Source organism: Varroa destructor, unplaced genomic scaffold (assembly GCF_002443255.2).
Source record: "Varroa destructor unplaced genomic scaffold, Vdes_3.0 BEIS01000005.1, whole genome shotgun sequence".
NCBI classification, from domain to species: Eukaryota; Metazoa; Arthropoda; class Arachnida; order Mesostigmata; family Varroidae; genus Varroa; species Varroa destructor.
Genome location: NW_019211458.1, coordinates 21,262,214 through 21,286,306, shown reverse-complemented (window position 1 = coordinate 21,286,306; position 24,093 = coordinate 21,262,214). Strand labels below are relative to the sequence as shown.

Here is a 24,093-nt window from a genome sequence, read left to right as displayed (position 1 = left end):
ATCGAACGATTGTGATATCATTCTAGTAGCGGTGAATGACTGCACGCAATGGATGACCTAATTCTAAGACTGGTTACTTTGTCGTCGCCCACTTGTCTTGCTCTTTGGGTGGTCTGCTCGTTGGTTCTTTTTCAGAAGCCACTGGCATGGTTGGTTTGATGGATTTGGAATTGAGATTCGGAATTACAAGATCTATTACCGTTCGTCTCGATGATGTCTGTATTACGTTAGATTTGCATTATCTGACTGACTAATTAGTAAGCAGATGATGTCGCTGTCACGCCGTTGCCCCTACACGCGAACACCCGTGGAGGGAATTACCCGTTTTTCCAAAAGTCGACGTAGGACAACGATCACGGCTTTTTTGCCAGCAGCGATATCGAGTGCCAGTATCATTCTGTAAAAACATGACAATTTTTCATCCGATGAATATAAAAAGATCATTTAAATCGAGAAGATAGAAATTATAGGAGACGTAGAGGCAGCGGTGATTCCGACGACAAGCCGTGGTAGTAGACGTAGCTGTCGTAGCAGACGCGGGAGCAATTGACGCTAGACGGAAACTGTCACGAGTTCCAGGAGAAAATATCGCAATATACTGTTTATCTATATGGAGCTGTCTTGCTTACCGCACACAGCTCCGAGTCGATTCTTCTAGTCACCTTCCAGAGGAAATACGCCTGAGTTCTAACATAAAATATTGTAGCTTTTTGGCTAAATATTTTACCCATTTAATAGTGCCCCTTAATTACACTGATCCTTAGTGGTTTGTCAATGGCTAGATCCCAGGTTCTTAAATAACCACGGAACAGGTATAAAACATTTTGATATCGAACAAGACTAATTCACTTCAACCTATAATTATTTTTCTCATTCTCTCCTTATTTTATTCGGTAAACTTTCTGCTTTTCGTTACGTAAAAACGTTTTCCTTATTTCGAAGTTCTCTCAGATTTCCATGTGATGACGGAACGTTCCAGACTGTTATCGGTACTACAATACAACATCTTTAAACGCAACAACGACATAAAGGAATTTATATCTATGCCTGCCTAGATAGAGCTGAATTATCAGAACTATCATTATCACCATCAGCTATCCGCTGACGTAGACGAGAATCCTGCAAAGCAGAATGAAGTTCGTATGTCTTGGTCAAATGCAATATCTGGCTGAATCACGTGGTTTGCTCAACCTCATACGTCAATAATCCTATAGTTCTACTGTGCACACGCAATACTTCATTGAGGATGGCGCCGACGATGCTTCTCTTTTCGAAACATTCACTTCGCCTCCATTAGCTGCTAGGTACAGCGCGCTGTCTACGGTTCAGACTAAGGGTGCATCCTAAACTCCAACATTGCACCGTTGACCTGACCAAAGTAACCAGCTCAGTAGGGGTCGAATGATGGACGCCACTAATGGGATGAACGGTAACGGCCTCATAAATGCTTGCAGTGAAAATGCCGTTGACAGGCGCCGGTGCGTATATATGGTCAGCAACGCAAACCGCTGACCGTAAAGGAAGAAAGTGATATCGAAGAGGAGGACGTAACCAGGAACTTCGTCATTTAGAAAGAGCCGTTAGAAATAAGAAACTGCACTCTATTGCGAAAGTGGCACAACGAAGTGTGGGAAAGAGGACTATGTTCTCCGACACTGAATGTAAACCTGCCAATCCATCTACTGACGCCATCGATCGGCAGTGCCATCGGAGAGCTCTTTACCGAAATCGCACGAATGAAGTCGTCATTAGCATCTGTCTTCTTCACGGCCAATTCCTAACTGGCTTTCGCGTACTTCAGAACACATATTCGTCACGACCACAGACGGTAGGCTGGCTTGATGACTTTCCAAAGGTCTATAACTTGGCTTGTCCTCAGTATAGCAACACGGCTGTTCTTACCAGCACTCCAGACATACCGTTTGATGAAGCTGATCGATATCTGGCTGCTTATGACCTTAGGAAAATAGTTGAACCAGTTACCAATCCAATAACAGACTGCGCAGCTTAGGACCACGATTTTTTACTGGAATGGCGATGGTGTTTAGTTTTCCATTCGATCAGATTCAATTCTACGGGTAACTTTCTCATTATCGCCCTACCCTGTATCAAAGTAACATTGGCCAATTGGAGTCAGCCAATCTGAGGACATCTAATTCACTGTTACTCTTGCTAAGGGTGCGTATCAAAATACGACCGTGAGAGTTGACGGCTACCTTACAACATAGACTCAGAGGATAATCTACTGCGAATTTATAACACTGAAAATGCTATACACATATATATATCGTCAGGCTACCCAAAAACATAGCGCGCCTGGAGCTTTCATCAGTGAAATATTTACAAAAAAAACTACGACGTAGCAATTCAATTGACTCGCTATGCCCATCAGTCATCTATCTGAGATTCTATTCAGCTCAGACGGACGAAGAACATAATGAATAGTAATACAAAACAGACAATTTCCCCCAAACAAATGCGTTTATACATTTTTCAAATACTACTATTGTTACTATTTTTTACTATTTTTGCCATTTTCTTCTGTATTAAGAGTAAGTTCTATATATATATAGGTAAACTTTACTAATCGATTAGTAAATGAAGCTAGCTATTTCCGGCATGTTCCTACATACACTCAGTGTCGAAAAAAGATAATCAGTACCAGCAAAACAATCGACAACCGACTATTATTAGTGATAAGCTTATTATTAGATACTATAGCACGCTTCAACCAGCTTCGTTTTCTATTCATATGATGGCACGTTACATAGAAACATTAACAGGTTCCAGTCAAACGAGCACCAAACAAGCAACTTATATCGCTTATATAATAACAACTCAGTTTGACTCTAATAATTACTGCTTCTATCTTTCGGTCGATCCCTCGAGGACAAGACGTTTCTTTACGGCAAGTTTATACAAAAAAACCTCTGAATTTGTTGCCAGTTGTCACTAGGCTAACTAAGAGGCACTAACTAAGTAGTTTTTCGCAACAGAAACCTTCCTACGTGTCCGAGAGTGAAACTAATCTACTTTTTACGGCTAAGTATTATAATTATTAAAAATAACATATACGTTTTGTGAGCTATTATGAAAAAAACTTCGAAATTTTATAGAAATCCTGTTTTCACTTCTTCCTTTCGTATGGACTACACAAGCAGAAAATGGGGCTCTCCTTAACAGCTACCCCCACTAATGATTGCACCTCTCCCCCCCCCCCCCCTCCAGTGCCAGGATCCGTCATACTTGTGTATATTACGCTAGCAACTAGTCTTGTCTTTCACCGGCCAGAAGCATCAAGAAAAATTGCAAAGAAAAACTGCACCTAAAAGCTTACTGGAAGCAAGCCTAATTGTCAGCACCAATTAATCTGATTTATGATCTTTTCGTTGCCATCCTGCTTGTCCTTGTAGCATTTCTGCTGGGAGAAACCCAGTGCTGCTGCTAAGTGAATGATACACGGCATACGATAGGCACGTCCTCCATCTGCAGGAGGCCGACCGTTTGCACCGCCCTAATATATAAAAGGCATATACTTTCTACTGTAATGTGGTGGTTCTAATGTCGCTGCAACGCACACTGCCTCAGCATCCTCAAGCATATAATAGAGGCCAAAAGAACGAATGAAATAGGCCAATTCGCGTCATGAAGGCGCAACAGAAAGAATCTAACTGGATGTGTGCAAGATAAAAATAGTTAATAACTTGGCCGGTTCCTCCTCGCGATCTATTCTATGTACCTCGAAGCGAACTCTGCCACAGTGACTATTATCAATGACGATGACAATAGAAAAAGCAAGGCTCTTAAGACCCACATAGCACGAACCTAATCAATTCAGTTAGATAGGCGCTATTTTTCGGTAGCAATGCCTTTGCACGCATAAGTTACCATCTAACAGATCATAATTTAGAGCATCGTTAAGACTAACGGTCGGTTTCAAGAAGTCTCCAATAACGTCAATAATTATCTGCAGCTTTCCAGCCATGAATATATATGCTAAAAAACAAATACGGCCACCAGCTACTATGGGACAGCTTTCTGTACACTGTTTAAAAGTGTAAGTGCAAAGGTATGATTTATTCGGTTATTGTGGAGATTTTCGCTTGCAATTAAAACAAAACTTATTAGAGATAAACTGCGAGCTGTTAGCTACAGTTTCTGTCCCTACGGAAATTTATATAAATTGTGATTGAATTGCTATTGTCGATATCCTGCAGGAAACTTAGGTTGTGTCGATCTTTCCCTCCTTGCTCCATAGGACATAATTACTTCTCAATCGATATAAGGTCGATAGCTTTGTAAAACTGTGTAGATGGTATTGGGCAGTTTGCAGTTCCAAGGGTGCATCACATATCTGGTGTACACAATGTATGTCAGAAGCGGCTAGACTTTCAGCAAGAGCTGATGCGCCAAGAAGTCTCGGTTGCAGCTACTTGCGAAACTCTGCCTGCCTGCCTTTAACGGTCGCCCACACTGCAACCGAGATTCTGCTTCATTGGCAATAGCGATGTTTAATGCGTTCTATACCTCACGTCCATTTTTCCTCTTTTTAGGCGTTTCATTTGAACGTTTCTTCTTGGAAATTAAACTTTAAGCTTTGTAGTGATTTTAGGCTGTCCCCTTTTTTCTGTTCTCTTTTACTGGTGAGTAGTCTCAAACGATTCTAAAAGTTTCGGTGAACGACCTTCGTCCGCCACTTAGATGCCGACTTTGTTCAAAAACTATGGTTTGTTTGGATATCTTTCTAACCTAACCATGTAAGTTAGAATGGCACCCAAAATGTCACCTAAAAGCAGAGTCGAGCGCGCGCGTAGCGGTAAAGAGATGGGAGCAGCAACTTATAGTCGGTAAAACAGTAGACGTTCCGGTTTTTTCGCCAGCTGACTCTTCCTCATCGCAACCATAAGTGAAAATGAAGCTTAACTAGGATCCGTTCGAGATTTCTATAGAAAGACCACGAAGAACGGTGCTAAACGCCAGTCAAAATCAGGATGGCAAGCTAGAAGCAAGATTGAAAGACAAAGAGAAACAAAGCCACAAAACGGGACTCGATTTAACTTGACTTGACTGGCACAGGGCGAGAAACAAGGAAAACTAAAAAAACAAAAACGAAAACGTATAGCGATGAAGAGTAAAAAAAAGATTCCGTTAAGGAACGGCTATTGGAACGAAGGGATAGCGCTTTTCACGTACGTAAATGCGGCGGCGACGTAAAGTGCTTGCAAAGCCGCACCATTTTCTGGCTGCTGTTTGTGCGTATATGCGTATTTGTTTATGTGCGTGTGAGTAAGATGTCGCCGTCGTCCTGGGCAACGCGACCTCATGGATTCATGGCAAGCTGAAGCAGATTACAAGGGAACGATAAAAACGCTATTTGCAAACTCATAGATGTACAGACTCAGATCGCAAGCCGATACGTTCAGCCCTATCAGTAAGTCGTATGTGTCACACCTACCGAATTTCAGCCCACGTAGGTGGTGTTCTGTCTTTTTTTGCTATTTTCTTGCCCAGTACGGCTGCCTCGCACAGATAGCCGGACTAAATGCAGCCACTGACCTAGATAAAGATGGAGAAAAATGATAGAAAATTTCAAAAGGTCTTGCAATTCCGGCAGACTTCTTAGTTTCATTTTTATCGAATATATATTATTAAAACAAAAAAACACTCAGACATTGTATTGACATGCGTTGTGCCAGTGATTTATAAATTCAGGGGCTAACACTTTCAAGTGGAGTGAAGTCGTGAAATGAAAATCAAGATTTAGCAGAATGCCCCGATTGACCGCGCTGGCTATCGTTTAAACAGCAGAGCCACGGAGAAGTGGGTATTGCTTACGTTAGCGTTTTCATCATAGGCGAGCAACCCTGTTACTTGCACAATGAGGCCATCTTCTTGATTATTTCAATCAAACTGCTATAAATGACATTATTTAAGATCAATCTATATATATATATATACATCTCCTTAATGATTGGATGGGTATTTAGAAAAGTGGAATATGTATTACTGTATCTGCGATTTAAGATAATATCTTCACTAGATTTGCTGGCAGTTTTCACCATTGGAAATTGCGGTAAGCAGAGGCTGAGTCAGTGAGATGGCAAATGGTCTGTACTCGCTAGATCCTTTGGCCCATTTCTTCGTTTCGTACCTTTTTTCCTGTTATGCTTTATGAAACGGACAACGGCCTATGCAGCTACATTATTGATGATGATTGACGATAGAGAATTTTTATCGACTCAGTACGACATTGTTACTCGGGATCTTTAAATAGGAAGAAACTATTTTGTATGCGCGGCTGTTACAGCACGTTCCGTAAATAGATATTGTGGTGGATTTTATTAACACCGTCTGCACACTGAAACTTGCCCCATTATGGAAGCTACTTTAGCACTACCAATACTTCTCCGAAGATCCACTTTTTCACATAAAATTTTCTTCAAAAAACGTGCTAACGTTTGTCTTCTTTTGCGCCTTTTTCTGTAATTGCTTAAATCTGCAGGAACCGTCGTCGTTGCGGCCGCGCCAGTTGAGCTGGTCGCAGCGCTTTGCCATCGTTGCGACCTGAAAATAAGTATCTTTATATTTGTATGTGTGTGTATTTGTGTCTACACGTAAACCATCAGCATAGGCATTTCGGTTAACGTTCCGTGGCAACAACTTGAGCTAGATTAGACAGAAACTGCACCGTAGTACCCAGAGAGCAGCACAAAAATCTGTTCAATCTCTCAGCATGTATACAGTTCGTGTGCGAGACAATACACGCACTGAACAATGCCTTTCAAATATTTACAACCAATTATTGGTCGTAGCGGCAATAAAGGACCAGTCAGCCAACTACAAGTGGGGATTCCGTGATGATTGCAGACTCCTCCATTATGTCCATAACAAGAATAATAATAATACTAACAGCAGTAATAATAGTGGTATATAATAACAGCGAAAGTTCTCAACTGGCCTTACATACACACAGATTGCACAGATAAGAACAGACGATCACTGATGTCAACAGCCGCATGCGGCGATCTATGAGACACGGCACCCCAAAAACCTAGGGACAGTTAGCCACAGCAGGACAAGTAAAGCGTCCAGCCTTGACGTCGTAGTGATTTCAACTATTCTTTCCATATCCGAAACGAAGTAGTGCCTTGTGCCCGAGAGAGGAGCTAATGATTAGCACGATGACACGGAGCGTGAGATAGCTATTATTGGGGAAATCGTCATCCGCAATGAGCGGGGGGGGGGGGGGTCATGTTCTTGTTGTGCTCGTTGTTACTGTTGGTGGTTTATGACAAAGAACTAGATAGTATCCAGATGTAACGCCGTCCGTTTGCAAATAGGTGCTTGTAAAGCAGTACACGGGCTGACGCGGCAGCAGGAAGTATAATATAAATACAGCTTCTTTGTAAACTAATAGAAACGGGGAGCATCCAAATCATGCCAGACAACAAGAAGCACATTGCTGCCAGCCAGATGTTTACTGTGGTCTTAATCATTAAGCCATTCTCAGAGCAGATATGGGTTAAACTGCGACCACATCGAAGGGAATGAATCCGGTAAGGCGTCTTTCCTTCCGGTAACGTCAACGTTGGCCTATTGAAAAAGTGCCTGCCATCTGTCCAGTTTTGTACTATTTGTACGCGTATCTAGATTAGAAAAATAAAACCGTGTGCGTTTTTCGAACTGCTATGAGCCTTCGTAAATTTTCATTGAGGCTTTTCATAATTCGTTTTCGTGTGTGATAACCAGGGCTACCAAGGTGTTTCCACATGTTTCATCTCTTAACTTAACGAGCAAAGACCAGGCAGACCTACCTGGAACCCAATAATCGCTGAAGTGTCTGGTGCTTCTGTTACAATAACACAATAGGGATCGATTTGTGTCATTTCCTCTGTCATTGGTCATATCAGCAGCGTTATATGTTAATACAGATTCGGTAAGTTCCAAAATTGATCAAGCCCTAGCTGAATCTCGACAAACAACAACACCTCGAAGTTGCCCTATTCCCTAATTCCGTCACGCCTATAACTCGATTTTGCTATTTTAACGAAACGCTACTCGCTATTGGGTTAACTCAAGTACACTACGGAAGCATTACGGAACAGCGCACCAATACAGTGGTTTCTGGGCGATTAGCTTAATCCCGCAGTTCATATGTATCGCATTAGATCATCCATAGTAGGAGAAGGGATTAACGTCTTCATGCATTATACCCACTTCTACCATATTTTGTAGGTAAACGATATACAACCGTTATTTAGACGGAGAATACGCTGGATCTAGCGATATGTTGCGACTCATTTTAATGAGCGATGCCCTATACTACAGTCACCAATACTGAATTAAATCACAGGAACATACGATAGATATTAGAATTTATTGTAAGATACATTATATTTTCACAGTGTCTGAGTGGCGTTATGAAACAACATGCATCGATACCTCCATGAAACATCAGCTAGCTATATAGTCCGCTGGCTGCCCGCTCAGCTCAATCCTTTTTTGGCTATCCGCTTTCTATTAAAAAAGGGCAAGCTCACTCGAGCGTGCTACAGTGGTGGCTGCACGTCGAAGTATCTGCCATCAATCCGTATCAACGGCAGTGTCAGCGACGGCTACGGCTGTAAAGACTGCGACTCAGCCAGCGAAAGAGTTCAGTCGAGTGTGCAGCGGACGTTCTTTCCCGGCCTCGTGTATCTATAGTTCCTACAACCGCTGACAGCTGGTGCCTGACTTGGCTGGCGAGGCAGAAGTCTAGTCGACTATCCCCACTTTCAAGGGCCCATCGACATTAGGAGAAACAGCAGCGAAGAGCTTTTGGGAAACGCCGAGGGAACCTGAAAGCGAAGGGGGTTAGCGGAGGCTTTACGGCACATTGAGGGACTAAAGGTGTCCAAGGGGCATCGTGTATAGTAAGAAATTCAGGGTAGGGTCCTATTCCATGCTGTCTCAACCTATTTCGCTTACAACCTATCTTTGACAGAATTGTGAAAGAAGTACACAGGCAGGGCAGTACAGCAGCCTCTAAATGGGCCATAGGAACCAGAATGTCTGTCCTGTCATACCCTACTACTAAGAAGCAGGCGCAAGATTTCTTCCAGGCCACCTTCTTTCGGATTGTTTCGGCCGATGGCGGCGGGTGAGAGGCTATTGTCAAGCGATCACAGCCGCCGTAAAGAGAGATGAACAACCAAGCTTGGCCGGACATACGCGAATGCTCCGTCGGCTGCGTGAGGCTTTGCTGGTCTTCAGCTTCCTTCCGACTGTGCTTGCTTCATCTTCTTTTCTTTCTCCCTCATTCTCTTTCTGCTATCTCCCACTCTACCAATTCGACGGTCGACAGTTCGTTTAGCCGGGTTCCACTCCGTGCGAATGGCCTAAGGGGCTTGTTTCTTCCTGTGTTAAGCGACATCGGTATACAGCCACTACCAATACCGCCCTCTTCTCTACCTTCCTACTTCAATGTTCTAGCGATGACTCACGACTGCGTACACTCGTTCAGTCAGCTTTCGGTATGTAGCACCACTCACCTGTGCTCTCCTTATAGATTCTTTCTCTTTGTTCCCAAGTCCTCCCGAACGACCCACGATAAACAGTGTGTCTGCCCCCGCCATAAAGGCAGGTTGCTTGACGGCACCGCAAGGCACCATTGCTACGACCCTATTGTTCGGCCAAGTTGCCTCCTCAACAGGACTTCACTGGTCGTTGTGGTAATCTATCGCGACTGCCGCTGTCGGTAGTTTTCGCGGCTCTCTTATTAGCTTCAGCTAAAAGGATAGTTGAGTACCCGTATACAAGCTACCATAATATGTGTATGAAAAAGTCTCGTGAGCTATTGTTTTGCTCTTCTGCATCGAATCTTCTTTTCTCTTTATCCATAGACGATTATTGCGACACATGATGGCTGGATTCACAGAGGAGTTCCTCTACCTTATCCATGGTACTATAGGCTCTTTTGTAGCAAGGCAATGCAGTTCGACTGCAGTTCTACCGGACGGCGTTCTAGCTGTTCTGAGTAAGCGAGTGCATGCGTCCGTAGAAAAGTGGCTTACAGAGGGCAGCGCAAGCAGCACTGCTGGTAGAACACGACGCGGCCTCACGTCGTCGAAGAGCGCGACATAAGGGAGGTAAAGATGGAGCGATCCAGTCTGAGTTGTGGGTGTGTACATGTGCGCGCATGACAATGCGCGCTGTCGATTATTTTGCAATTTCTAAAGGAATCAAATATGACAGAGAGGTAGGGATTAAGCGGCCGTCACCATCACGTTCGAAGGTTGCGTCATGAGACGGCGTTCGAGAGATAGTTGGCCGAGAAGTGAACCAATGACGAGCACCTATGCCTTCTGAAAGTACGTAACCTATATCGCATAAATCTCTATTCCTACAACAATAAATCACCCGGTTCCAAGCGACAGATACAGAAACGTGATAAGAAGGATGGGAGAGGCCACCCAACGGATTCGGTTATCTCTGCGAACATATGTCATTGACGATGCAGTCAGATTTGTTTTGCGCAAATTGTTTGTTTGCTGGTGCTATATTGAATAGGAATGTCACGGATGGCAGATTTGCATTAGATAATTCCTTACTATTTTTTTTTTTATTGCCAGCAAGATATGTCTGTTGATAGACACTGCCTAATTAGACTATTCATAATTACATAATAATATGGTAGCTGGTTGTATGACGTATCGAATTTGCTGCGGATTAAAGCGTTAAGTTGCATTATTGTTATTATTATTAGTTGCGTTAAGCATTGTGAAACAGTTCAGTGTAGGATCAGTGTCCTATTTAGCCCTGAGATTATTTTAAAGATTGCAGTCATTCATTTTCTTTATAATATGCCTATTTCTTGGCCAAAGCGATTTTTTTATTGTGATGCAGAATTTCCGGCTCAGTAACACGGAGCACAAATTTTTTTGTGCTTGATTTCCTCTTTTTCTTTATTCCATCCATATGCTATGACATCAGCTCGCTCAGTAGTAAACTTATTTTTTGGTAAGGAATACGTATAACCATAACAATTAATGCGTCAACGAAACAAACAGCCCAAAGGAAAGCTTCAAAGAGTATGTTTTGCGATGTTTTTCTCTTCACCACCAAACGATGTTAGGTTTACAAGGGCAACTGTTGCACCAGTGTTATGTGACGTTGTTGGATGGGACCCGAGTTGATGTGGGATTAAACAAACTATAGAGGTGTGAGTGCATTCTTAGAAATGGTTTGTACATACAGTAGAGGAGCGAACTGTTGCCCAAAGCCAAAAGGAACACGCCGTCAACCGACGTTTTCGCGGTCTGCTATGAACCAGCCTCAGACCTTTAGACTTCCTGTAAAAGGAAGCAGCCTTTTTCGTAGATTGGTAACACATAGGCTTTGCGTTACACTTCAATGTGACTTGATCGAGCTAAGGCTACCTAAAAAAATTCGCAATAACTGCATGCACAGGAAAAATCTGAACCTTACGATGGGAACCTCCATAACGGTAATGTTGATTCGTGGCGCGTAACGTAACAGGTTTTCACTGAGTTTAGGCTTTCATTTAACTTCCACGATGGCTAATTTTCTCCATCTTCTTTTTAGCTCTAGCGGTTCTACTTTAAGGGTTAGCGAGTCAAGCCTAAAGAAAGCAGTGGGCAGGGTGGAATCTTGACTTTACTAGGTAAATTTGTTCAAAGATCTGGAGTTTTTTGAAAGTTTAAACAGGTTTCACTTCAGAACTCGACATTGTGTATATGGCTTCGAAAATGCTATAATGCGTGTCGTATTGCCGGGATTTACGTACTTCAAAAGTAACAGCGGTGAAGTGATAATGAAAAGTTTTAAATAGCTTTGCTTATATTTAAAAAGAGACCCTAACTAAGAGGCCAATGCAAGTACGTCCTGGATCTGAAGGTTTAATTAACGGTTGCCCTGGCGGTCTTTAATGTAGGCTTATATATGTTAGTTAGAGCAGCGTCTATCAGCGGCTACTCTCGCTCGATCTGCGACAATCTTTAGAAATTGACACACTCAATAGATACTAACCGCTTAACGATATCCAACAAGCGACTTATTTAAAGCAGATGAGGCGTTAAGAAGTGCCCATCTTTGACTACGTCAAATAGGTGAAAATTTATGTTTGTAAATAACAATCACAGGCCCTCAGCCAGCGCTGGTGATAGTGAAACAGGTAAAGAAGTGATCAGATCTAATCACGTGTTGTATTCATGCAACTATAGATCTGTGTTTTGTTTTATCGTTTGTTTACCTATTAGATTTGGTCAGTGGTTGTTATTATCCACAACCCAGTTTTTTCTGCTGTACGTTCCCTGCTGCATGATTGATGAATTTACTAACAAAGCTTAATGTAAATATAAGCGTGCTTCGAATGGGAACCTGTCAGGAGGGCGTAAGAAAGACCACAAAAATGATGCTGTCCACAGTAGACAATTCCTTTCTAATGACAAGGTCATATTTATCTGTGTATATAGATATTAAGTAAACTCAATCGTCACGTGTTTATACAGACAAAGAGATCTGATCATGCATTACACACCTGAAGCTTCCGACACAGCTCAGAGTACCCTTGCATGACAGGAACGAAGTATATACGCTCCAGTCGCAGACGATAATGTTGTCAAGTATAAATAAATAAGTCCTCTTGCTTTTCTTCCTGATAAGCTAACTCCGTATTCTACAATGAGAAATTTGAGGTAAACGTATTGTGGTCTATCCATTCGGAGTGAGTCCATTCGATAGTGAGCAGTACTTCGAAGTTGCGGGTTGAAGTGTTTTGGTTCTGTGGCTGTGTGTAACGATTTTTCAGATCGATGTATGTTGTAACGTTTTGGTGCAATAAGATAGCTTGTTGATGAGCACTCATATCTTAGTTAGTCACTAATTAACTGAGGATTGGCCAATAATCGGCTTATGTAAGAAAGAAGGAAATCGCTTTCGATGATATATGGAAATAAATGAACAACAGGAACATGAAAGAAAAGGGGACATTTGAAAAAAATGCTATCATCTAAACATTATAGTCCGCCTGTGTTGAGGTGCTACGAAATGCTTGATATCCATCAAAATATATGATGACCCAAGCCAGCGAGTGCTCGGTATTGTACAATACTGTATTGTATATTGTACAATACTGGACCTTGCTACGGCTTCAATAAAATCTTGCTTATGTTCTCTTTAGCTCTTAGTAGACAAGCACATATAGACATCGTGGACAAGCATACGTTGTAACACTCACTGTATGCTCCCGTTTTCCCGCCGTTGCTCTGCCCACTGTGGCTGATACTACCGTGCATGCCCCTCGGGCTACGCTTCCCTCTGTCGGTACCATCTCTGCAAGACGCCCTATCTTTCTTCTTCTTCTTCAATTCCGTGCGGACGCAGAGGCGACTTCTACGCATGGGTAGATATGAAGTGGCCGTTTTCCTTGCTGGCCCGAATCACCTGCCAACAACCCACCATCTCACAGCATTTAAAATGCGTATCTATACCAGCTCTGCTTTTTCTGCCTTTGTTTTGGGACTCGCCAAAAGTTGGTACCGCCGGCCAGGCCACGCCTCCCCGCAGCCCCTTTGCTTGAATCCCTATGGATGTACCTCTCTCCCTAACGCCTGATGGCTTTGCCTCTATCTTTGTTGCTGTTGCTGTTTCGAAGCAGTTGTCGTGCTTCAACTGCCGTTGCAGGCGAGCACAACCTTCTAAAGAAGAAAATGACGCTTCCATAACTTCTACCGTTGTATCTGTTGCTGAATCAAAATGGAAATTATGGCGACGGTAACAACAGTATTAGTGGCTCAGCCTTTGCTGATGGCGTTGACCCGAAAGGAATCAACATTGGAAAGCCAAGTTGGACCAAGCGAGGGCGGTATAATGCTGTAGGCTTGACCGTCACGCCTCGACAGGGAGGAACCAACAAATGGCAGGTCTCCTTGTCTCGCCCCTTACTTAAGCTTGCCCCTTACGTGTCTCCTCGTAAATCTCGGGTTTCTCGTACCGGACGATACTTTGCGAATTAATGGCTACTTTATAGCTTAACCATTCCGACCGGTATTTTAGTTGCTACAACTTCTGGTAAAAAAAAAGGGTGCTTGACAGCTGTTGCACTACTTGGCCGTTACGTGACTGGTCTGGGCACGCTAACACCAGCTGCATGCGGCAGCTAAAGCGTTGTACTATTGCTTCTTCGCAAACTTGAGTTGGCCTTTGGTAGACTAGGTTAGGAATAGGTAACGATGGCACAGATCCAGCAAAACAAAGGATAAACACCCGAATGCGGAAAAGCGTTGTGTCCGCTGCATCGACTACTTCGGTCTCGGCGCCCCCATTGCTGCTGCCGTATCCGAAGCCGACAGGACCGCCAGAAGACACTATGAAGAACGAAAAGACAGCCAAGTTGTCCAGCGGCAGCGGAAACATTCACAAATAGATCCAAGAAATGCACACGAACCTCCCACGTACACTAACATACCTACCGCCCCTGGATACGCTGACATACATGGAAACTTTGAACAGAAAGAGAATACATCGTCTAATCTTTAGGGAAAAGAAAATCGGTAGCGGGACAGTGCTGTTGGGTCGGTGTTATTGATGGCACACCAAATCTCAAAGACGAATAATAATAACAGCGATCATAGGTAACACTGTTTGCCCCTTGTATTCTCACGTTTTGTAAAAAGTAGCGTAACAAAACAAAGGGGCAAACGCCTATAAGTAAATGACAAAGGTAGGAAATTAAGAGGACGCAAACAGAGGCCACTTGCAATGCAGCTAGGCTCCTGTCCTACTTAATGCTGTTTCTACTACTGAACTCGCTTGTTTAGGAAGTTTTCGACGGATAAGCAGGCGTCGTAGCCGTTGTCAACTGGTAAAAGAGCGACGTGGATGCTTTTTGAGTCAGACCTACAAACAGCCATAGCACACATAGGCTCGGAACTAAGCCTGACGAGTTACGGTGTAACTGCGACATCATAGATATAGCGAACGAGAGGGAGCGAATAGATAGTATAAACAAGAATCTCCTTAGTAGCTTAACTGGCGTCTTGCTCTTCGCACTGTTCTTTCAATGCCATTTTTTTTTCTGTTTGTTTGCCTACTCAGGACTTGTTCTACCTGTGGGTTTTACTGCTTAGTGGGCAGCATGGGCAAACAACAGAGGACGACAGCACACTCCTTCCGACACAACGATATATGTTTACCGGAACACAACCTGACAAGCTCACCCGTACGTAACAACGTTCCTTGCAACCCAAGTGAATTCGGCCAACGTGTGTATGTGTTAATTTTGTATAACAACAAGTATATATTGTAATTGAACTAGCTGCATTAAAGTAGCGCGTTCGCGATCGTGCGCGAGCAAAATTACGCAGGTCATATCTAAAACAGTGAAAACGCTGCATTTAATAAAAAATTACTGCTATTATATGTGCTCTAAAAAATTCCGCTCAATATTAACTTACAGAAATACCGATACCTATTATCGATTTAAGCACAAACATGTAGTAAAGGGTTCACTTTGTAACTATTATATTTTTAGCGCATTTTTGTTGAATAAGCCACACTGAATAATCACAAAACCAGAAGTTTAATGTTCTTCTTGTTAGAGTATAGCATTAAACTTCCAGTCATAACTAAGGAAAGAAAACTGACATTCCCGGACAAAAATGATATGACCTATTCCGGCCGACGCAAAATTCGGCAGGATATAGTCATTACTGAAGCTATTTTATTGGCCTACTGAAATAAAACTTACTTATGACTGTACCAAGATGATCGGATTTGAAAAATCTTCTAATTCCTAACTTAATAATGAAAGACAATAGCCCAGGTTGTGAGTATCTTCCAAAGTATAAGCTTCGGCAATCACAAGACGTATTCGAAGGGATTTTGAGAAGAGTTTCAGCGAGACGTAAATTGGATGGCATATATCGCCGCTGACGATAGTTAATCGACTAACAAAAGGCCTAAGATAAACGTATTACCTTAATCTCATAACCATTTGTTAATCTTGTACTGCAAACATTGCTCATAGCCGAGTTAGTTTTTTTGAGTGTCGTGATGTACGTCCTGTCGCACATTGCCCTCTTTTGCAGACACCGCTGTGAATGAAGTCGCCGTGGATTGTTTGCTTCAAAACATAATAAACAAGTTTACATTAAACCGAGAACTCTGGCATTAACATATTATTGAATACCCATCCTAATGGCTCAAAATATGTATTCTTTCTACACCATTATAGAAAAAAGGTGCGCCTACCTAAATAGAGTAGAAAAAATGTTGTTTACTGACGCACGTTATAGTTTAGACCAATGCGGCAAGATTCCTCTATCTCTTTGTGGCTAGATTGCGGCGCCTTTTTTTGTCGCGGGAGCGTATATAATTGTAAGAAAATACTTTGCAAAATGTCGCTGCCTCCAGAGAAGTAAGACTACGTCTCATATGCTGCAAACGAAGTGTTAGCAACACCTACAGATCTGCACACAAACTCGGCTCGCTTCTACCGCTACCTCTTCATAGTGTTCTTGGTGTAGAAGGTTGCCCAGAGGACCTCATGTGTTTATAATTACAGTGACCTTATCGACGACCTGCCTTGTGCCGCCATTTTTCTATTTTCTAATAATAACTGAGATGCTGTAGTTATCATCTGAGTTCAACTGGACGCCTGTCTAATTTAGCTTCTAATAAACACTGATGTCTGCCAATCAACCTGCACAGTTCGCGGACCCGGTCATCCGCCATGACCGTGTGTTACAGTCGAGTCCATCCACACTGTCCCTGTTAGGCCACCAAGGACAGCTGGACGTGAATAGTCCACCCTACCGGGAGCCCGACCCTTAACTAAGAAACAATGAAAAAAAACTGCATCGGCGTGTTTTAGAGGGTTCTCTTTGTCTATCAGAATACAAAAAGATTTCTTGGTTCCTTTGTTTGCACGGATATCTGCCTGCTTTACAAAGCAAATAGTATATATAAATGAATTTATATCATTGAAACAAAAAAAACAGACACCCGTATCTGACCGACATTTTTCGATATGTTTCCTCTTTTATCATTCCGCCACCCATTTTATCAAACTATCAAATTCGATGATCAGGCAAGGTTTCTGGGCCGATTTTAAGGCTTCGCAGATCGAAACTAGCCTCTAAGCGTGTACACAGATCTGAACTCTTCTAATCCGAATTAAGCTGGCAATCTAGAGCAGATGTTATTAGCACAAAGTAAGCGTATTTTTTTTTTTGAAATATTATCTTCGCAAATGTAAGTCCTTTAGTACTAACGAAATACTGGTCGAGATCAAAGATGAACTTCGTTACGGAACGGCCGCTAACTGCGTCTTATACAAAGAACCTGCAACCGGCACCGATCTTGAATTAGAGTTACGAAATTTAATTAGAATATAATCTGCGGTTTCTTATAATTTGCATGTAGCTGTACAACGAGTGTTTTACCCTTTAAACAGAAATCAACTCATAAAAATATCTGACCTTTAATATGTTGAAATTTTTCTCACAGAAACTATTTCTGGCCGCGGATTTATTGACAAAGATTTTTTACCCTGTTTTTATTATCCTACCTTCGGACTGCTTCACCAGACGTAAGATAGACACTTATAAATCGCTAGTTGACTTTTTGAACTATCAAAACACTCTCCTATCACTCTGTATTTAGACAGTCAACAGTTCTCTGAAGTGGGCGTCTAGGTATTTTCAGCTTTTCGCGGCCGAATTCTGCAATTCTAATAATCGTGGGGCCTTCCTCAACGCACTGATTGCTACCGAACGATAAGCTCGTCGTGTACAACACACTGAATTAATCAAACGAAAAGCATTTCCATGGATCTATAGGCTCAGCTCAATTAAGACCAGATCTTTCTCCTCATAAATAACAACAGGCATGATTTTGCGTCTACTTACAGACAAGAGAACAACGGTAACTTCCGTGCAGACAATGTGAGACGAAAAGCGAGCGTTTGTTGTCAGATTTAATAGACTGCATTTTTTCGCTATCTGATGCTTCTCATAGACGATTTGATTCAAGGCGTTCCCATTGGTCCGCTATCGTCAGTAAATGCTACTAAGAAACAATCGAGTCCCACAACTAAACTTCTGGACGATAACTTGTGTTAAGTTGGTCAGATGACCCTGAACAGCCGTCCGTATCTACGGTAGGTGCGTGGTGAAGCATGCCAGCCATAAATGCCCCTGTGAACTGGAAAATTGTGAATTATACAAATTGGCGCTCACTTGGAATGGTTCCTTTTCACACGAATGCTTGGTGTATGGCAGTGATAGGGGACCGACTTCAGCGGCATTGCCTATACCGTTTCCCATCGACATCACAAGCGTTGTAAACGTAGTGACCGTTCGATTCACTGTCGTACGCAGTGAATTGAGCTCGACAGCGGCTCGAAAGCTATGCAACGTCGCAGGGCGTTGAAGTTGTTACGTCATTTCATCAAGTGTCCTTTGGTGTTCACAGTTGGGGCAAAACATCACTATTACTTCTTTGGCCATTGTCAGCGAGCGCTTTGTGTAGGGGCTATGCACGCTCGTTATATAATTATGATGACTAAGGCCACGAACACGGACATGTGAGCATATCATTTCGGTGACAATAAAAGCAGCAGAACGGGGAATCATCGCAATAGCTCATTTAAGAGAAATAGCCGACCATTATTTAAGTTGAACGCAGCATCGAATTATCGCAGAAACAGGAAAACACTGCGTTGTTTTTATTTTGACAGATTCTGACCATGTCTCCTATATTCGAAGAGTACTTTTAAGTAATGGCTAACTTTATTGCGAGCTATCTGAATATGCCCATTATCTAATCCCTGTTTAGGTCGGCGTAAACTACGCGATTCGAATGCTCCTTGGCCAATGGACTTCGCCATTTCAATCGAACGGTGCGTAAGATAGAACTGCTAGAAACGGGAAGTTCAGGTTTTTTTTAACGTCTTCACTTAAGCCAGATTCTCTCAAGATAGGTTCAGGATGTCAGTGACGGAAACTTTTCTCCAATGCGTACCTGCCAACTGTTGATGAAGCTAATAAAACCATGTACGCTCATGCCGTTACAGCGTCGACGACTCGAATCGCGCACAGACAATGGGGCTACTGATATATGCAGATGGCTTATAAATCGACGGTACGTGAACACAAATACGTCTCGGAGATAAAGTTTTAGCTTGACTTTGCCCATGGCTTTGTATAGGTAGATTATTATAGTGAATAGACCGACATTGGAACGACTCCAATTTAGCGCTTTTTCTATAGCGCCCGGTCTTTAGCACAAGTGTACAGTGGTGTGAAAAAAAATTCAGGCTTGCGCAAAGAGAAAATATTATATTTGGCATGAAACAGGGAGGGCGAAGGCGCTTACGACCGAACAACCTTGCCCACGCTTGCAGATTTGTTGCTGTTCATGAGCGGGCTGTCCTTGGCGTGATACGACAGAACAACAAACGGTTGGAGATTTTTGATTAAATTGTAATACCGCAGTAAATTTTAATGAACAACTAATGATATGTAGTATATAATTTGGATCCATCCTGACAGAGCTCATTTATCAGCGAGCACTGCTTTCGCAAAATTGAAAATTACGGAGAAATATTTTTTCTTTATTGTCTGCCCACACCACTGACGTATAGGCTGTTTGCTCTTTTCTGTAAAATTATGGTAATTTACTGATCGCATAGAAACAAACCTACGGGGTACGTGAATCTATCATAAGCTCTAATTAAACACGATACAAAATCAATAAAAATGATATAATTTCCTCTGAAGCATTACTGTCAGTGTTCTTTTGTACACACGTGTACCTGAATACATTTAACTTGCACCTTCAGCGTTACGTTTGTCTAGTATAAATGTACAAATATAATAATGGATTGATTACTTCTTATTGGGTTTATATACGTACGATCCCAGAGCGACGAAGACTATGAACTTGATCCAAATTTATGAAGAAAACTTGTTTGTCGAGGTGAAATATAACTTGCGATCCGTCAGTAACGATCAACCACTATTATAACTAGCCGAATGCGCTCGCTATAATGAGAAATAGGTAAACGATAAGCATGTGGATAAATATAAAGGCTTATCCTATCTCTAAAAAACATAACGCGACCTAAGACCAATTGGTTTGGCAATCTGATCTAACGCCTGTATCTAGCTTATGCCCTACGCCATCCACTTCCTCTGTTCTAAACTTGATAGATGATATGCAGTCCCTAATTCTGTGAAGGTATACGACACTGCCATAGACATATATAGAATTGTTTCCCCTTTGCATTGCTGCTCATACGGACGTCTATACGAACAGAAGTAAATATTTGATTAGGAACGTTTTTTACAGGATTATGTTTATTACTTGTCTATACAAACACGATATCTACCTACGATTGGTGCCAATTTCAAGCTACCCCTTCGAAGTTACGATGGTTGAAAGGGCCTGGCGTTGCTAAGACAGGAAGGGATGAGGAGTCGCCTGTAACGGACTACGCGCGCCTCTGAATAAAGAGCACCCAACTATTGCGATAAGCAGCTGTTTGTGAGGCTAGTGAACTTTCTTCCCTACTTGGTGGATGCGAAACGATGACGACAGCGACAACGAGCGAATAACTGATGCTTCAAATGAACGACACCGCTTTGCACGGCTGGTCTTTCTCCTGGGACTTGGCTGACCGGTAACACTAAAAACGTCTGCATGGATTTGACCAGAACTTCGACTCTTCTAACACACAAGTCGTTGTAGGCTAGATAACTCGACCGTTCGGCTCCAACGGCATCATTCATATATTATTTAAGGTTTCTGTACTTCCAAGTGATTTGTGTGCCGTATGCACTAGCGGTAGCAGAGGAAGTATTAAGAGTCGGTAGCATTTGTCGTCATTCACTGTCTAGGCCGTTTGCAGAAAGCAATGTCAAGGCTTATTGAGGTCTGAAAGTACACTCGAACAATGGCTAAAATACGTTAGCACATTAAACGAGCTATAGAAAAGCGAGTGCAACATACCGTGACCGTCTTCAGAAAGAACAGCTTACACGGCAGAAGGACATAAAAAAGCTGAACTGAAACCGTATGGTTTGGATACGTCCACGATATATTCAGTTTTTCATTAAGTATCTTTTCAATCCAGAACGACACGGAAGTGGTTCGTTATGTTGTTCTAAGAACCGGTTCGTTGTATGATGTCGAACTTGTGATATAATTCAATTGAAAGCTCTCATTAATCATAGTGACGCAAACCCCAAGTATCTTATAATGAGGTTCTCAGCAATCTTTCAAATTTAAACGAACCTTAAATAAAAGATAAAACTAGGTATTCTAAATAAAATTTACTAATAGCTTTCTTTACTTAAGCGAAGAGGCTGTCAACAATGTGAAACTAGCCAAAACATAGATATTCATTTACTACAAAGAACTGGCCAACAAAAAAAGGCACGACAGAGAAATGTTTAGTTCGAGAGGCTGACTTCAGTTTAAACTTTACCCGTTTCAAAAGCATAAAAGCGGCTACTCGAGCATAATTGAATGTTCGATGTATTCCATTGAATAGCAACTGATTTGCAAAAGTCTTTCTCTAAATCTCGCATACAGATATAATGGCTATCCTCACGCGCTTCCCATCGCCCTCCCTAGAAATCTTCCGCTGCCGTTTATGTCGACTGCTATGGCCTTTTCGTTGCTTGCTGCTATAAGGTCTGTGGGGAATCTTTCCGTGTCGCTGCCACTCGTGCTGCTATGCCTGCTTATGTAAGAACAGGTAATATTGTCCACGTATTCGTCATGTACCTTGCGTATCTACACTCACTACAGGCTTGTTGTGCAGTCTCAATAGTTGTGTAGCCAGCGATAGCTACTGTATGGAACTAGGATTCGAGGACCTAGAAGACCTTCGGTGGAACGCTGACCCCATTGTACTCCTTCGGCCTAACCCACTGTTCCTACGTTGCTGCTGTATTCGCAATGTCGCTGTCTCATCCGTCATTCACTGCTTCTCTAGCTGGCAAATGTCTGAGGTCGAGCAGCTAAAACTTAGTAGAGCTCAGCACAATTTTTTTGCCTGACCTGTTTAGGACCCTTACAACTTCGAAGCTACGTAGAATTTGAAAGATGAGACTTGCTAGTGACGTCAATATAGGGAAAACGCCGAAGACTACTATTTAGCTACGTTGTAAGATGAATGATATTTCAGACAGAGAGGAAATCAACAGTAGTAAACGCGGGTACACGGAATCTAGTATTTTGATGTAACTGAAGTGGCAGATGGCATAAAAATAGTACATAATCACAAACCATTATTTACAGTACAGTTTGTATATATTCGATCGTATCTAGATGAAGTGTTCAATTCAAGATCTGAGAGACTGAAAGGAACGATCAAGGCGGTTACCTAGTACTAATCCATGGTGTCACAGATTTGGGCAGCAAAGGACTTTTCCTAAAACAAGGCTCAAATGCATTGGCAGTGCAGTCATCTATTAGGCTTAGAAATATACGGGTGAATATATTTCAATTTCGACGTGGCGGAACGGACCAAAAGGGACGAAAAGCTCAAAACATTTATACCATTGAAATGCATCACGTCATGATCATTGTGGGGCCTCTGGCGCCGGTCTACTCATTTCATAAAGTTGGTAATTAGATTCACAATAATATTGGGAACTTCGCTGAACCAAGGTTAAGAGATAATTGGTTCCTGTCGCGGCCGCTATGCCGATAATGCAACATAATTTTTCTCAATGCTATACTTCCTTCACGAATGAAAGTTATACAATCCCATACATTTCCGAAATCGTTTTGCTTAAAATTGAAATTCTTCAAGTCCAGGTGACCCATATCTGCGCGGTAATTTGATTTGCAGTCATGCCTAGTTAGCAGGACTTAAGCTCTCAATCGTATTAAATGACATACGATTATTTTTAAAGAAATGATCGTGGGTCGTTATCTGGAGTGGGCAGCAATTCTAGTCTAAGAAGGGGACCCGCAGACTCTGACTCCTGATCTATCTGAAGTAGTTAAAGAGACGAATCTGGTACTTAAACAGTTATCTTCCAGGACCAGCAGTAAAAGTTGGCTCGTTCTATTCTGCAACGTGCAGACGATTTCACAAGTTGCCCAAACCGTCAGGAGAACGCCGCGTTTCGGTAAACCGCAATGTAATTCGGTAGCATATAAAACTAGTTTGTTTTATTACTACACTGCGAGGCACGATAATGTAACCGTTTTAGACTCTTATTCAGTAAAACTCTATCAAACCTATGTATTAGCATTACGGCAAGACCTCGGTTCCCTAGTTAAAGATAGCTAGGCTATACTGTGCCGTTACATATCGTTCGTTAGAGCTATCCGGAGTGCACTTCATACAGAGATTTTGTAGAAATCGAAAAGTATTGCCATAAAGTTCAGCACAAAGCAAGTTTATAAAGGAAAATTTCCCTCAAAATCGACGTACCTATTACCTAGAGGTCGTTATGCCGGTAGTATAATTTTTATAGAACATGGGTCCTAATGCTATTAGTGAAAGGTGGGATACGGTTGCATTTTGGAAATCTTGCAAGTAATGCTATACGTGAATTAACACCTCGAAGATTTCACATACATTACTAAGTCTCGGCTTCTGCGTCTACACTCGAACTTTAAGCAAGTAGTTAATAAAATCCTGAGATACCCTCACAGCCAGTGGCCCACGGGGAAGAGCCTGCGCGTGTCCATAGGTATATAGCACAGTGGTACGCTACATACAATACAATAGATCATTGTCGTTTCTAAGTTAACACAAAACTAATGATAAGAGTGCAGCAATGTTCGTCAAGACAAGCCCGGGTGAAGGATACCATTCATGTAGAAAAATGTTGGGGTGTAACTTCTTCGCGAACAATCTGAAGCCTTGCTTCCGGCTGACATAGACGAGCGTCAATTGAGGACAAATCACGAATGAAGGCTTTACAGATACTGGCAAAGCCTTTTATTTGTGACTGGATTGAATAGGGTGCGGAGCCAAACACTGATAACAGCTGCACAGCACTTTGTCTATGCAGTTGTTGTCTAATCGACCAATATACAATAGCATTGACGACATATAAAAGTAAT

General features: G+C 42.2%; 1 protein-coding gene across 2 annotated transcripts; it reads right to left on the bottom strand.

The window, feature by feature from the left end:
- Positions 1-8,358: 8,358 nt before the first annotated feature.
- Positions 8,359-20,044, bottom strand: LOC111251405 (uncharacterized). 2 transcript variants are annotated; one of them, XR_015328875.1, is made up of 4 exons: positions 17,910-20,044; positions 15,978-16,123; positions 13,238-13,443; positions 8,359-8,837 (listed from the first exon to the last, which is right to left on the bottom strand). XR_015328875.1 is itself a non-coding variant. In XM_086990759.1 (3 exons), exons 1-3 carry the CDS (start codon positions 17,989-17,991, stop codon positions 8,775-8,777), a joined length of 291 nt encoding a protein of 96 aa, XP_086846885.1. In that variant the 5' UTR covers positions 17,992-19,571; the 3' UTR covers positions 8,359-8,774. The 2 variants fall into 2 exon arrangements, 1 of the variants encoding a protein (XP_086846885.1); XM_086990759.1 differs by lacking the exon at positions 13,238-13,443 and having other exon boundaries at positions 17,910-19,571.
- Between the last annotated feature and the right edge of the window lie 4,049 nt (positions 20,045-24,093).